General features: G+C 39.8%; 1 protein-coding gene across 5 annotated transcripts in view; it reads left to right on the top strand.

Moving 5' to 3' along the window:
- The window catches only part of ARHGEF7 (Rho guanine nucleotide exchange factor 7), a 115,782-nt gene that overhangs the window by 30,252 nt on the left and 70,569 nt on the right, over positions 1 to 14,961 (top strand). For 4 of the 5 annotated variants that reach the window (XM_066176752.1, XM_066176757.1, XM_066176756.1 and 1 more), the window contains exon 3: positions 13,654 to 13,738. In XM_066176752.1, coding sequence (XP_066032849.1) covers positions 13,654 to 13,738 — 85 coding nt within the window. Of the gene's footprint in view, positions 1 to 11,395; positions 11,463 to 13,653; positions 13,739 to 14,961 lie in introns of those variants that run through there. The other variant, XM_066176755.1, reaches the window with a different exon arrangement.

The raw sequence follows: 14,961 nt of genomic DNA, 5'->3' as shown, positions 1-14,961 counted from the left end.
CTAGCATAAAAAACTTTTTACCTAACTTGGTTTTGGACATTAAAAATATAGAAATAGTCTTACTGTCTTCAGTGACCTAAGGATAACTATTCAAGTTCAGATCAAAGGCTACCTTACCTTATCTTGTGAGATGCAGGTCTGTAGTAGTTTCCTGGAAGAAAAGGTGAAAAACCCAGGTAGGCTGGTAAAAATAGAGCATGATACCTGCAGTTAAATCTTTCCAGTTTCTGACAGTCCATAGCTGAGGAGGTTCTTGTGGAGTCAGGGATGTATCCCTATATATTTAACAGCTCAATGGAACTTCTTCTATGATTTATTTAAATAGCTTTCTTAAGCTATTTTGAGCTCTCTTTACCTTCACAGAATCCTATGGCAGTAAATTCCATGACTAAATTATGCATTTTATAATAATTTCCTTCTATTTGTTCAGCTGCTGCAGCTGGTGGCAGTGGGTGCCTTTGTTTTTGTGTCAGAGATGTTCTCCATGTTATATGTGAGTTCATAAGGCATTAGGGTACTGCACTACATCCCATCTCTTTCCAAGATGAACACATTTAGTTTACTTTTTCCTCATGTGAATACCATTGCCTTACTTTAGTTGGTTTAAACAGTTTGCATTTCTGTACCCTATCTTGTTTTGTAGTATCATACTGGACCACAGCTATATTTAGGCTATAGAAATACTACGGAAATAGTAAAAAAGTCTGTATGTTGCCTCTGTCTTTTCTAATTTTCTAGAATTATTTTTTCTTGGACTTCATGACTTGGCTGATTAGTGACCTGATGTTGTTACCTCACTGTCATCTTTTACCTATCAGTGTAAATAGCTAATTGAGAACTCGTTTCTGCACAGGTATAACAAATTTTGTTTGTTTGTTTGTTTGTTTGTTTGTTTGTTTTTTGGTTTTTTTGTTTGGTTTTTTTTGTGGGTTGTTTTTTTTTTGTTTTTGTTTTGTTGTTTTTGTTTTTGTTTTTTTGTTTTTTATTAGTTTGCCTTGGGGTAGGTTTTGCATTTATTGGCACTGGATTTCATCCCCCACTTTATTGTTTGGCCATTGACAGCATTGTATGGTGGCTGTTCTGTGAGTTCAAGTTCTGACTAATTCAAATAATTTCATATCCTCCTCAGAGTTCTCTCTTCCTGCCTTTTGTGAAATTGTGAGTACCTTGTGTTGAGTAATGTGGCTCCCAAGCTGGATCTCTGTGGGTCACTTTGATACTCCCTTCATAGTGAAACTCAGTTGTTTGTATGCAGCTGTTTGTTTCTTCTGTAGCACTTCTGAATCTTCAAGAGGAGTCTCCCAGCTCAAATTACCTTTGTTTAAAATAAAACCAACCCTTGTTGTGTTGTCTTTTCAAAGAATATTCAGATGTATTAACTGAAATACCCTGTGCTTGGCTGATTGCTTTAAGATGCATAGAAGCATTTTGGAAAGGCACAAGAGCTAAGGGTTAATCAGAAAAAAACAAACAATTGGCGAGGTCATAGCAAATGAAAGGAAGTGATTCTTCACCCTGTAACTAAGCTGTGCAAATGATTTCTGTGATTTTTGTAGAAGTTGAAATTGCATCATTTACAAAGTGACTAAAGAAATCTAAAAAATCCATTTAAGATCTTTAGCTGCAGATTGTCCCTGAGATAAACTGTTGGAAAAAACGTTGAGGTATTACTATGTAATATTTGCCTTTCTCTATTCTTCCATAGTGGCAAATCTGAGATACAGGGTTTGGGCCTGCATAGGCTGTCACTGATTTTTCTTAAGTGCTTGTCCTGGTTCCACACATGGCATCCCCAGCTGCTGCTTGGAGGAGTGTATGGCCCTCTGCTTGAAATTCTTGCTCTCAAGGAGCCGCAGTTACATTAGCAAAAGAGCTCACACCAAAGCAATCTTTGCCAGTCACTGAACTGTTGCAAAAGGACAAGGTGGCATACCTGAGTCTTCCAGCAGATTCCAAGCTCTTGTGCCTGTGGACACATTCCTGACCATACAGGGCATCAACTACCACGGGCCTGGACTGCTCAGCCCTGGCTGCCTGCATTCAGGTGACAGGATGAGGATGTCTCTATGGTTACTGTTGATCCGGTGGTGCCTGAGGCTTGCTGTGTTCAGGGGATGGCTGTAGGAAACCCAGGATGTACTTGCTGGATCAGAATGCTGGATCAGGGCCCAGGCAGCTCTGGTGAGGCAGTGTGTGTTACCAGTGAGAGGCTGGACTGGGGGTTCTGTTCTGTGAAGGCTGGAGTGGGAGCAGTTGCGTTTTGGAGAGGGCATTGGAGTTAAGGCATCTGCAGTATGGGAGGTGACGAGGCTGGAAGAACCCTGGACTGTGGAGATGAGACTGTTTAGAAGGAATCGAGATAAACTGTTGGGCCTGACTGCTCACAGTATCACCTCTAGCTGCTCTTGTCAGCTTGGCTACCCGAGCCCATCGTAGAGTGTATCACCTGATGAATGAGAACTATCAAATTCTTGCAATAGCTAGTTTCTTGAAGGAAGTTATCTTTATTTCTTTCCAATTGAATTCCCAGACATTACTATGAATAAGCAGAATTGGTGTGGATTGAATTTTTGTGGTTGCTTGCAACCCTTGATGCCCTTGCTAGAAGACATCTTTTATTAGTTTGGAATGGGGAAATTTTTATAGGTATTCCCATAAACGTTTGAATTTCTTACAGAAACTGACTACTGGATGATGCTGCATGATTGGCTGTGGCTGGTCTTGTCTGATTCTGGACAGGTTTAGCTCATGAAATTTGCAGCAAGCTTTCCACTTGCTGGATTAGTTTTGTTAGTTCACTTTAATGGTCTCCTGAGTGAAACGAGTATAAGGTGATGTGAGAGAAAGTCTGGGAGATTTTACTCCTGAAATCTTGCACTGCTCTGTGAGCTTGCAAATCCTGAGTAGGTCTGGTCTTACCTAGACATGTGCTGCCTGTTTCTCCCTGAGGTGTCTGCCTTGTCCTTCAGAGAGATGACTTGTCTGCTGGCCTGGCAGCTGCTGGATGCCCTCAGCTTAGAGACTATTGCATTAAGTTGGCTTCAGTTTTCTGTCTTCCTTGGCCAATGACACTGGGTCCAGGCTGCCCAGGCAGCTCCACCAGCCCTGCCATGGCAGGAGGGGTTGGTCACCGCAGCAGGTGGTGGTGAGGCTTGTCCCTGCTTCCTGGATAAAGTCCTGTGTCTGCTCTTTCAGAATGAGTGTTAATAAATGCTGGAGGGTGCTGGTTCGCATTGTTGCAGGTACCTGTGAGAGAGGGAGAGATCCGGCCCTAGGCCCCTTTTTAAAGAGTATTTCTACTGGCTGGAGTCATAATGGTAAACTATGGATCGAAAAGGGTGTGCTTGAGAGGAGCTTAGGGATTGCATACGGCTTTGTGTTCTTCAATCAAGTTTTAAAAGGGAGGTATTGAAATGAATTTACTCTAGTTGAAACCTAAAGTGTTGGTTTTGGGGCTTGTTCATTTTTGCTAACTACCTGAAAATTACTTTTTTTTTTCTGTTTTGTGATTCTAAATTAAATGAAAGTTTCAACAAGCTGTATGAAAATTGAGTAAGCCTTTATTCTTAATTTTTGGCACTTTCCACAGTGTATTAAGGAAGCAATTGAGATTGCTGATTAAATCCCTTCTTACCAGAAGGGTGTAACATTTCTTTTCCTTTTTTTTCTTTAATTCTTGCATTTCTTTGTTGTCTTTATTCCCCTTACCCACTTTTTTTTTCCATGTGTTTAATCATGCTTAGTCAAATTCTGACTGTTGTCAGAATACCAATTCCTTCTCAGTCTTTTTTCTTTGGCTACTAGTACATATTTATTGCTACAAGGGTTTTCCTATTTCTTTTGTTAAATGTTTATTTTAAAAAGTACGTATGCACACAGCAGAACGAGGCTCCCAAGCTGATAAGCAGTGGGGGAAATAAGTGCGCTTGAGGTCAGTGGGTCTGTGCTTCTGGCTTGTGCTCTGTCCATAGTTCATTCTCCATTGATGCTGAATCTGTGCATCATCTGATCACTTGGCTGCACACATTTGTTCCAGATGAAATGTGAGCATGTGATGGCATTTAAGTTGTGGTTGGAGCACGTGGTAGTGTAGTAAAACAGCCAGCAGGCTATTTTAGGAGGGAGATAATAACCTCATGTAGTACAAAATCTTTTGCAATAAGATGCCTCCTTTCACCCACCTCCAGCTCTTGCTCTCTGACATGCTCTGGGTGTGCCTGTGTCTCTGAACATTGCTGTTCTGAAACCTGTCTCAGCAGTCCTACTGTGTGCCTATGGTGCTTGGACTTCAGGGGAATCTCCATTTGTTTTGCAAATGGAGATTTGGACTGCGGGTAATAATCCCTATTTTGGAAGGAGGTTTTCCTAGTTTTTGTATTTTTTTCCTCTCAAAATTTTTCATTATATAAATTAAGCTTTTTGCTTCATTGTATAGGCCTCTCCATCTCTCCATACAGCATGGCTTTTGAAACTAAGCTGATACTTCAGAAATTAGTTGAGAAATGTTGGCAGAACATGCATCTAGACAGAAGGCATCTGAAATCAGTTGTGGCAAGCCATCCTTGCTGTGTTTTTAGGTAAGAGTATGGAGATGTTCACAGTTTAACGGATGAGTACTTTTTTTTTTATTTTAGAAAATAAATCTACAATTCAAGTATGCCAGAAGCAGACTTTCCCTTGATAATGTTTGAAACCTAGTTGAAAGTTTCCTGAATATATCAACTTCCTCTTTCTTAGGAACTGGTTTAATCTGAGCTTTAAAATATTTATTGTGTCACTACTCAGTTCAGCCATTTGGAAAGAGATGATTTCATTCTGAGTGCTTATGTTCAGTAACTATTTCCAGACCCTGGCCAGGCCCTTTGGGCATCCCGTTTTGGTAGTTGTACCAAACACTGTCCTTGTTGCTCTGGTGTCATTTTGATTTCTACTGTGATTGACTGATCTATTTCAGGTCAGTTTTCCTTTCTAGTGCTTCCAATACTTAGCATGAAGTGTTGGTCACGAGTTTGTGCCAGAGACCTTTTTTTAGATTGTTCTTTTGTTAAGGTTTTTCATAACTTGTTTCGTTTTAATTTTATTACTGAGGAAAAAAGGAAAAGTCAGGGAAAAATTGCTGATGTATGAAAATGATGATGCCATAATGCATGTTTCTCCTCTAAAATGGGAACAGTTTACAGATTCTCTTGCAGTAACCTTACTTAAAAGTTTGGCATTCATCTATGGATGATGGAGGAGAGGATACTTACCTGTGAACTAGTACTACAGGGCACGATAGGCATGCCCTGAACTGAAACTCAGGAAGGCTTATGTTCTCCATGCTGCTCCATCATGTCAGTGTTGAGTGGCGTTAGTGAAAGGATAGGTCAACAGAGTCTGAAGTAGCAGAAGCTGTGGAATGAAGGGGTAGCTTCCCAAAATCATACTCTGATATTGTGATTTAAAAGCAGTGCTGCCACTCAAGGGATCAGCTACACCCCTTACTTGCAGTTGTTCGTGTCTAAGAGGGATTGTAGTCTTGGGAAGGTGCCCAGTTGATAGTGTTACAGCCATCACATGGATTTGGAGGACCAAAATCTGCCAGATCTTTTGGTTTTTGGAATTGCAAGTTATTGACAAACTTACTCAAACAGATTCCCAATATCTGTCTTGCAGGCAGCCCAAAAAAACTGACTTCACAGGCTTGCTCCTGCAACATTGATCTGTAATGAACAATTCATACAAGAAAGCACTGGTTTCATTAAATCGATGTGTCTCTCTGAATCAGCATCACAGTCCTGGAGTAGATGTTAGCTTTGTTCTTGTGATGGGTAGGGTTGGGGGGGAGAGTAGTGAGACCAAGAAGCTGCTTTCCCTCTCTACAGTCTATTTCATTTGGAAAAATCCTTTACCACGTCCATGTGCTTTTCCCCAAGAAAATGACTATTTAACCATGTTCTTATTTATAAGATGTACTGGCAGTGTCTGCTTTATGCAGTTTCTAGTGGAAATTGTTTTACCATTTTTATCACTGACTGCTTACTCTGCTTGATAGAAGAGCTGCCTGTATTTATTTCCAAATGTATACTTTCGAAATCTTTTTCTGAATGCTGTGTGTCTTCTTACTTGGACACAGTATTTCCTTTGCATTTTGGCCTGAATTTCCACAGCTGTGTTTCCTGAAATATTTTAGGAGAGCAGCTTACATAGTCATTGTGTATATCAGGAAGAGAGCTGGGTTTTGCTGGGCTGAGTCTTCCTTGGGGTATGTTTCTGGCCGATTTTCCTGTTGAGTTGCCTCTCTTCATTGGCACGAGAAGGTGCTTATGCAATTGCTGTGTTTCAGCCAAGCACGTAGGTGTAACCTGTTACATTGGCAAGAACTGAGACATCTGAACTTCAGTGTCCCGATCAAATTTTCTGTGGTAATTGAATTCCAACAACTTTTATTTTTGCCTGTAGTTTCGGGAGTGTGAGCTTTCTTATGCCATGGTACTCAATTGTGTATTAATACTGTGTTCTACTGAATGTCTTTCTCTATGTCAACTGAGATTATCACTTTGTGATATCATCTATAATCCAAAACCTACAAAGCAATTTGGAAGTGTTTTAGGATGAAGGTGTGATAAATGTAGTTTTTGTTTTGCTATGCAGGTAGAAATTTGGAACTGGCTTGTTCTAATGTTTTCTTACTTACACAAGTGTAGACAATGCTAATCTTATCTATTTCTGCCTTTTAAATTATATCTTGCTTTGCTACTACTAGGTGTTTATACTCAAAAATACTAAATTCTATGATTTCTTACAAAAGAAGTTTTTTGAGGATACTAACTTGCAGTGTTACATTCCAAAAACAAATTTGGAAAGCTTAAGAAATTGTACAGTTCATCTCTAATAGGAGACGTAGCATTTTTTTGTTTCCTTTTTTTTAAAAAGATATTTTTGCTTGCGTTGATGGAAAACAGGTTGTGTATGTTTAGTTTTGGCAATCTTTAGAAGTTTACTTTGAAGCGCTTTCTTAGGTAAAATGTTGGTTAGTATTTGAAATGAATGCTTTGTGGAATTCCTAGTGCATTGATGTGTCTGATTTGGGCAAAAATTCTTGGAGATGGAAAGCTTTAGGACTCTAAACCAGGTTTTTTAACCTTTGTCCTCTTTGGATTTGTGTTTTAAATGTTTATCTGGATGCATGCACACACAGATGTGCACACAGACACTACAGACTTCTGTATACATTTTTACAGCTGGTTCTGCTTGGTTTTGTAGATAACATGTTATGCCTTGAAAGTATTACTAGTTGCTGGAATTAAAGCTTTCTAGGTGATGTAGTGCTTTTAGTACAGTTAGGTTTTTACTTTTGAGGAACAGGTTTATATGAGCAGCAAAATTTGTTCCAGACCACCTCTTTAAGTTTTTTGTTTACCACTGATGTTTCTCTTGTGAAATGTTACCAAATGGCACAGAAATCTTGTACTACAGGTCTCTTCTTCCAGTTATTTGCAAACCTTTCCTTTTATCTTACTGTTAGTTTTTGAAACAGATTTTCTTTTCTTTTTGCTCTCCTTTGTGCTGTACAGTGCTACATTTGGGCAACAGTATGCTTCATAGAGATTTCCAGAACGTTTGTAGTCATCTCTTCTCCCCTCACCCCTTCCTTTCCTCTCAGTTGTCATAGTTCCCTGCTTTTCTTATCTCTTCTTTTACTGCTGCAGCTTTCAGATGATAATGCACAGCTCGAGCAGCAGCTGCTGCATAATAGCTGCAGCACCACTTAGAGCTGACCTAATGTGAGAATAAACGAACAGATCTGTGATTTGCATGTGGACTTACCTACAGGATCTTTTTGTCAGCTTGGACGTATTAGGCGTCATCACTGGAGGGTGAGCCGTGGATGGCCTCCGTGCCTTCCTCTGGCCTGCTGCTGCAAGGATTGTGCCACCCTGGGGGCAGTGGCACAACAAAGCAAGGTAGTGGGATTCTTAGTGGGTTTTATATCACCGGTTTCTAAACGTGAGTTGCATTTTTCTTCCTACCACTTCTTTATTGATGCCACCGTGGCCAGAAACACTGCGGTGTGTGCCGTAGGAACAGGTGGAGTGACACGTTGTGGTGTCACGCTGGGCTTTGTCAAAGCCTCTCTGCTCATTTCCTCTCATTTCCGCTGCGTGAGCGAGCCAATGTTCTCCTAATCTTCTGCACGAGGGGCCCGAGGCTGCAGAAGGGAGCTTCAAAGTGTCCTGCTGGTTTAGTACGAACAGCCCGGGGGTTACGGCTTGTTTTGGGGCTGGCTGGTGAGGTCAGCAGCGGCTGCCCTGTCTGTGCTGCACGGATGCCTGGGCTGCTCCTCAGTCAGCTCCTCAGCTGCTGCAGTTGACAATGCAGTACTCTCAAGAGAGCTGTCACCTGTTTTTGTCAGATGATTTAAGTGTTAATACTCACTGGGAATACTGTACCTGTGTATATTCAAGGCAGTAGTTAAGCAAGGAAAAACGTTTCTATTTTACTCTATTTTATTCTTGACCAGTATATGAACTTTTCTTGCTAGGACTGTTAGATACAACCTTACTGATCCTCTGCTGGTTTAAGGATACAAGCAAGTTAAGGTTTGTAGAAGACCTATTTGAAGAAAGTGTATGTCAGAAGAAAGCTTGACTGAACTACCCCCTATTTTTTTCCTGACTCCAGTTGTAGACCTTGCTTTATCAGGTGATGGACCTTTATTTTAAAAATACTTCCTCCATAACTGGGTTCTGACTTTAAGGTCTAGAAGGAGGAAATAAGGTTATGAAGGTTACATGAGGCCTTAAAAATGATTTGAAGAAAAGAATCTTGCTGCAGGCTTACTGCGTGCTGTAGTCTGCTCTTGCCAGGTATATTTTCAGCTTTGTTTTCTTATTTCCTTTTTCTTTCATCAAGTTCTCTGCTAATGTTTTTTGTTTTCAGTAGGTACTGGTTATTGCAGGGATAGAGGGATAAGCATATAAGCATTTTTATGTTAATTTTATTTCCTTATTGCTATTAAATGAGAAACACTGAACAAAAGTCTCCATCCACTGAGAGTTAGTGGTTTAGATGACCTAAAATGGCCCTAATGATACATTCAGGGAGTTTTGAACATTATGGAGTTTAAGCAGATCCATGCAGAGTTTAGTCTTGTTTAAAATCGGGGAGTGGATGTGGTAGTTGAACAGCCAGTATGTGGATGAAATGAATTTCTAAGGTATTTTGTTTGGTGTTGAAGAAATGTCAGTGATGGAAAAATGAAAATGGCTCTCAAGAAGTGAGTTTAAAAACTGGCCTATTAATACACTTCATTATGGTTGCAAATGCAGAATGACCATCCAGTGTATATCTTGCTGTAGGGGTTTTGTTGCAATTGCTACTTGACCACATTCTTTAACATTTCATTAATGACCTGGAAGAGGTCATAAAATTGTTATCAGTAAAGTGTGTAGCCAGCTGAAATCTGGGGGCAGAAAATGCATATGTGGTTGTGGGAATCCAGGTTTGTGTGTTTGGAATTAGTGTGGTGTATGGAAAGGGAAGCCAGGATCTGTGGGTGGGGGCAGGCAATTGGCAGGCCTTGGCAGTCAGTGACCAAAAGTGCCAGAGTGCTCTTGAGTGTTATGGATACTGCTGTTTATAGGTCACTGTTGGCCTGATGTCGTCTGCCTTTAGAACAGAATATCCATCTGGGATATTGTTGTGCTTCAAGCGCATCCAACAGCGCAACCTAAGGCTGCCACACTCTCACTTTTCCCTGGTTGGGTGAGGGAGAGATTGGGAAGGGTAGAAATGAGAGAAAACTCCCCAGCTGAGATAAGGGAGGTGTAATGGGTACAGCTGAAGCTGTGCATGGCAGCAAAGCAGAACAAGGAATGAATCCATTACTTCCCATGAGCAGGCAGATGGATGTTCAGCTATCTCCAGAAAAGCCAGGCTGCATCACTCCTAGGGGTAACTTGGGAAGACACACACCATCACGCTCATTATCACCCCATTCTCCTCCTCTCATTTTAACGCTTATGTAAGGCATATGTGCACGTGGACCATTCTGTGGTATTTAAAAACAAAGGTATGTTAGTTAAATAGTTTGTTCAAAGGATTTGGCTTAGCTGGGTCCTCATCTGATCTGATTTATGACGGTTTTATTCTTGTATTCCTATTAATGTTTAATCTGACTCTTGGTGGAATGTAAGGATTGAATGAACAAGAGGGTGAATTTATCACAGGTAGAGTCTCTACAGAGTTATAAATTTTGTTTGCCTGGAAATCAAGGGCATATTGGAAGTATTTTTTCCCATAAAGCCTTGTTTTATGCCTGTATATATATACCTGTTGCATACTGTTCAAAAGACAAATCTTAATATTTGCAAAGTAATACCTTTCTAAGTGTTTGTGGTTTTAGGTTTAAAGTGCTGTAAGGATGTGCAAGTTGGAGTTCATATTGTGCTTCTGCTGTGATTAGAAAAGTGAGTTATGCCAGTATTATAGATGGTAATTTAGTATGCAGACCTTATTATTTGGTAATATATTGTGTTATAAAAATAGTTTTGCTTGATATTTGGATCTCAAAATTCAGCTTTGATTCTTGCAATTGAAGAATTGGGAGTGCTGTATGGTGCAGGGGGGTTGTTTGTCATCCAGTGTCACTGAATGAGAAGTTACTCTTTTTAACATCAAGATAAATTTTGAGAGTCAGTTTTACGGCTGATGTGCCCATAATCTTCCATCATAAAGATTACAGGCCACATGCAAGTCAGACTTTTCTTGAAAAACTGGAGTAGATTGTTTTCTCTGGCTGTTTGATGCTTTTACTCTGTCAAAATTTTCAGATATATTGTGAAATGAGCGAACTGCCACTAAGATAGGGTATGGGTGTAAGTGGTTGGTGAGGGGGGGTGGTGTTTGGTTGTCTTTTTGTTTTGTTCTGGTGGGATTTTTTTTTTTTTTTGGTGGGTTGTGTATTTCTTTGGTTTTTGGTTTGGGTTTTTTTTAGGGGTACTTTTTTGAGATAAGGATTTTTTATAATCAAGAATTAGCCTCAAAACTTTAGAACACATGCTCTTTCCCTCACTTCTTACCTCTCTAGTTGGCTATTTCTTAAACATCTGCTATGTTAGAAGAAGATCCCTCTGGAGGGTGTCATGCACCCCTCCCCCTTTATTGTAGGCTGCTGCTGAACATACTGACCATGAGCTGCTGAGGGTGGCTTCCTGTCAGAATTGCTCCATGTAAAATCACAAGGAAGCAAATGTTTCTTGCATCCTCCCATTGTGTTGTTTCCTGTGGAGCAGACTGGATGCATGTCCTGGATACTGTTTTTTTATGGCACTGTACAGTGTTGGGACGATCCAATCAAATTGTTCTTGGTATCCCCTATAGTCTGAGCGTAGCAGGAAACGAGGCTTCCTCTCAACCTTTTGTTCTCAAGTTAGCCTGACTTTGGAGAGCTCTTGGCTCTATCACAATCCACAATGAAGGTGAGCTTAAAATGGATTTAGGGTTGGGTTGTTTTAAACTTTTTGTAAGTTTAAGCTATAATTTTTAACCTTTTAAAAAAAGGTTCCCTTTCTTAGTCATTCTCTTTCTCCCTTGTTGTCCCTTTCTGATCCTGTTCTGGTTTCTGCATGAGCACCTGTCCTAGTGTATTTAATTTTTTTAGGACCAGGGCTAGGTTTTTGTGATTCTGTTCACACTTCAAGTTTAGTTGTTTAAAAATTACCGCAATAAGCGTGTAGTAACAATGAAAATTTCACAGTCTTAATACTTTCTTGTTCCGTAGCAGCTTAATTTCTTTTCCCCAATTTGAACAGTGGTTAATCTGATCTCCAGCCTGGTTTTGACTTTATAAATTATGCTGTTAATAAAATTTATCGTGTTTTTTTGTTATTTTTTTATTTCCTTAATGCCTTTTTTTTGTGTACATAGTCTTTTAATCTTCCTTGTGTTTGAGGAAGAGCCTTACAAAATTCACATCTAGGCAATTCCCTGGTGCCTCTCCTTACAGCTTCAAATAACTAAGAGAAGTAATTTTAAATTATCTGTAGTCCAGTGGAACTTGTTGAAATAGTTATTTGACTTAATTTATGTGAGCAATAACTGCTTGGAGTATACTGGTGTGTGGTTCTGAATGCTTGATGCTGTGTGTGTTGTGTGGCATTGCTTTTCTGAGCTGTGTAAATGCTACTCGAGCTTGGGAGGTGTTGGCACCTGTACAGCCCAGCTAGAACTGCTGCTTTCTGGGACCAGAGATGATCCTCGGTCTGAGGGGGGGAGAAATGTGCATGCTAATGTATGCAGGTGCCTCAAATGCTGTGGATGCAGTGGGAGGTGGTGTTTGTTTTTGTTTTGTTTTGGGGTTTTTTTGTGTTTTTTGTTTTTTTTTTTTAACTGCCTAATGCGATCATTAAATGTTTCCTTAACCTGTCTTACCTTTGCTGTGATATTACATCACCAGTCAGAACTGATGTGGCAGCCCCTTCTGTGGTTACTTTCATAGCTTTTGTTAACTTTTTTGCTTCTCTTGGGTTAAACTAGCCTTTCTTTGTTCCTTTCTCGCTTCTCCCCTGGGATTATGAGTTTTTCCTCTCCTGTCTGTGAAGGCTGTTTTCTGGGGTAAGGACTTTCTGATAGTGTCTGTGGGATGGGTCTGTTATCAGGAAAGTGAACAGGTTTTTGTTGACTTTTTAGATAAAAACTGCTACATTGCAGAAAACTAAATCTCTTTCTGTTTCTTAAATCAGTTGGAAGAACTGTAGCAGCTGTCTTTTATTGTCAGCTTTCTAGTCTTGCACAAAGGAGTACTGTGAGTCCTTTCAACCTATGCAGAATCTATTGCAAAAGCTGTGATTTTGAGAGACTTGGGATGAGTGTTTCCATTACCTCAGGCAAACATGGGTTTGTGGGTTTTTTCCTTTTTTTAAAAAATGTCCTCTTTTCCCCAAAAAATCCAGATGTTTAATGTCATCACCCAGTGCTTGAAAGTTGCTGGAGTGTTTTCTGCAAGTTCAGGGTTTGGATTGCATTACCACAGTTAAAACATAAAAATAAAATAAACGTCTCTTTTCATCTGTCCCCTTCCCAAACCTCATCCTTGATCTTTCAAGCAATTCAATTATTTTTAAAATTCATTGATGTTCAGGAATACTGCTTTTCTCTGTATCTTGTAAAGATACATGCTAAGAGATTGCATGTAGATTGTAGTGCTCCTTAAAGTATTTGTAGTTATTTTCATAGTACATTATGAAAAATCAGGTACAATGCCTGTGCACTGCTACAGAAAAAGAAGAGTGTGCCAAGAGTAATGGTACCCGGTAACTTTCTTTTGGCCAAAATGTCTTAGGAAAACTTCTTTTTCTGATACTTGTTTTATTCAACTTTCTTGTACCTTAAATGATACTTGATGTTGTTACTTTCTCTGTTCTTCAGTTTTTTTCAAATGCAGTTGTTGCTATATTATCTTTCCATTTAAAAGTGTCATGGTTTGTTGTGGTTTTAAATCTTTTTTTAAGGAGAAAAAATCCACCAGAGTTTTACTGGTTCATAACATCCACTAAAAGACTGATGCCTTGATTATGTAATAGCTTCTACAGTCGTGGTTTGTATGTACAAGCTTAAAGACTTGTTTCTATGACTTAACTACTTTTTTTTGTTTTTTTGGTTTTTTTCCAGACTTTTGATGCAAATGACCTGTATCAGGGACAGAATTTCAGCAAAGTTCTTAGCTCTCTTGTGGCTTTAAATAAGGTGACTGCAGGTAAGTAGACTGCTCTGTCTTGTGCTGGCTTACTGCTACTTTCACCCTGCATCTGTGTATATTTATACCTGTGCTATACCCGTGGTGAACATATGCAGCATTTTATTGGAGCTTTTGTTGAAGTTCATGTTTTTAAAACTTTGCAGTGACACTGGATTCTCTAGTTCTGTCTTCCACAGGAAGAAAGATTTGTGGTGGAACTAAGGCTAAGCCCTTATGCTGACAAGCAGTTGAGAAAAAGGGCCTGTTTTTTAGGTTGTTTTTCTGTTTTTTCGTCCATGTTTGAAATACTGAAGTTGACTTTTGCTCCATTCTGTCATTGTTCTATCTGAACAGCTTGGCAACATTTTTGCCCTCCCTAACCTGCATTTCCTGGCACTATCCTTTCTTGCCGATAACAAAAGGATATCCAATGTCTTTGATCCCTTAAGCCACATATTTCATTCATTTAGCAGCTAGAAGTCATCAACCACTCACCTCAGGTTCTTTGGTGGGAGAGGAGAGAGCTGTAGAAATAACAGACAGGTGAGAGGTGTCCATCCATCATTGTAGGGTGAAGCTGTGCTAAATTATGCCAGCTGGACCCTGGGACACTCAAGAAATGTTAACGTTGGCCCTTTTGGTTTCTTCCTGTTCCACCATCAGAAGCAAGTTTCAGCACTGCCATCAGGCCAAAGTCTGAGAGACAGTCTAAAATTGAACCATGGTGTCAGTTTTTGTGTGAGGAAGAAAAGGAAGGTGATAGAAAAGTCAGTGATGCATAAGTGTTTCTTCATTTAATACTAATGGGATAAGTATATTGTCACATTTATAAAACTTCTCTAGTCTGTTTCAAGAGAGATCTTTTGGTTGCTTATTTTTTTTTCTTGCATTAGAAAGCACCCTTTAAAAATAAGTTTTGCAACCAAGTCTTAGTTTTAATGCACATGGAGTAATACCATTGACTTCTTTGAAGCTGTTTAGACCAGCTGGAGATGCTGTCTCTCATCTCATGTGCAAGTGCAAATGCAAACCAGTGCACTCCATCTTTAAAGGTGCTGTACACTGGCCATTTCTGCCTTTGCCCTCATTGAAGTGGAGAGGAAGTGTGGCTGTTTTGGCATATGTCTGTGGATTAATACCCATGTCAAAAAGGCACAAATGCAGCTGGATGGAAGGGACCTGGGCTGTTCCCTTTCACCGTGGGGGCATGTGGTGGCAGTGGAATGGAAACCAAAAATGAA

Source organism: Chamaea fasciata, unplaced genomic scaffold (genome assembly GCF_029207755.1).
Source record: "Chamaea fasciata isolate MVZ Bird 193981 ecotype frontalis unplaced genomic scaffold, bChaFas1.0.hap1 SCAF_2, whole genome shotgun sequence".
Classification (NCBI taxonomy): Eukaryota; Metazoa; Chordata; class Aves; order Passeriformes; family Sylviidae; genus Chamaea; species Chamaea fasciata.
Note: the sequence above shows the minus strand (reverse complement) of the source record. Positions and strands in the feature narration are given on the sequence as shown.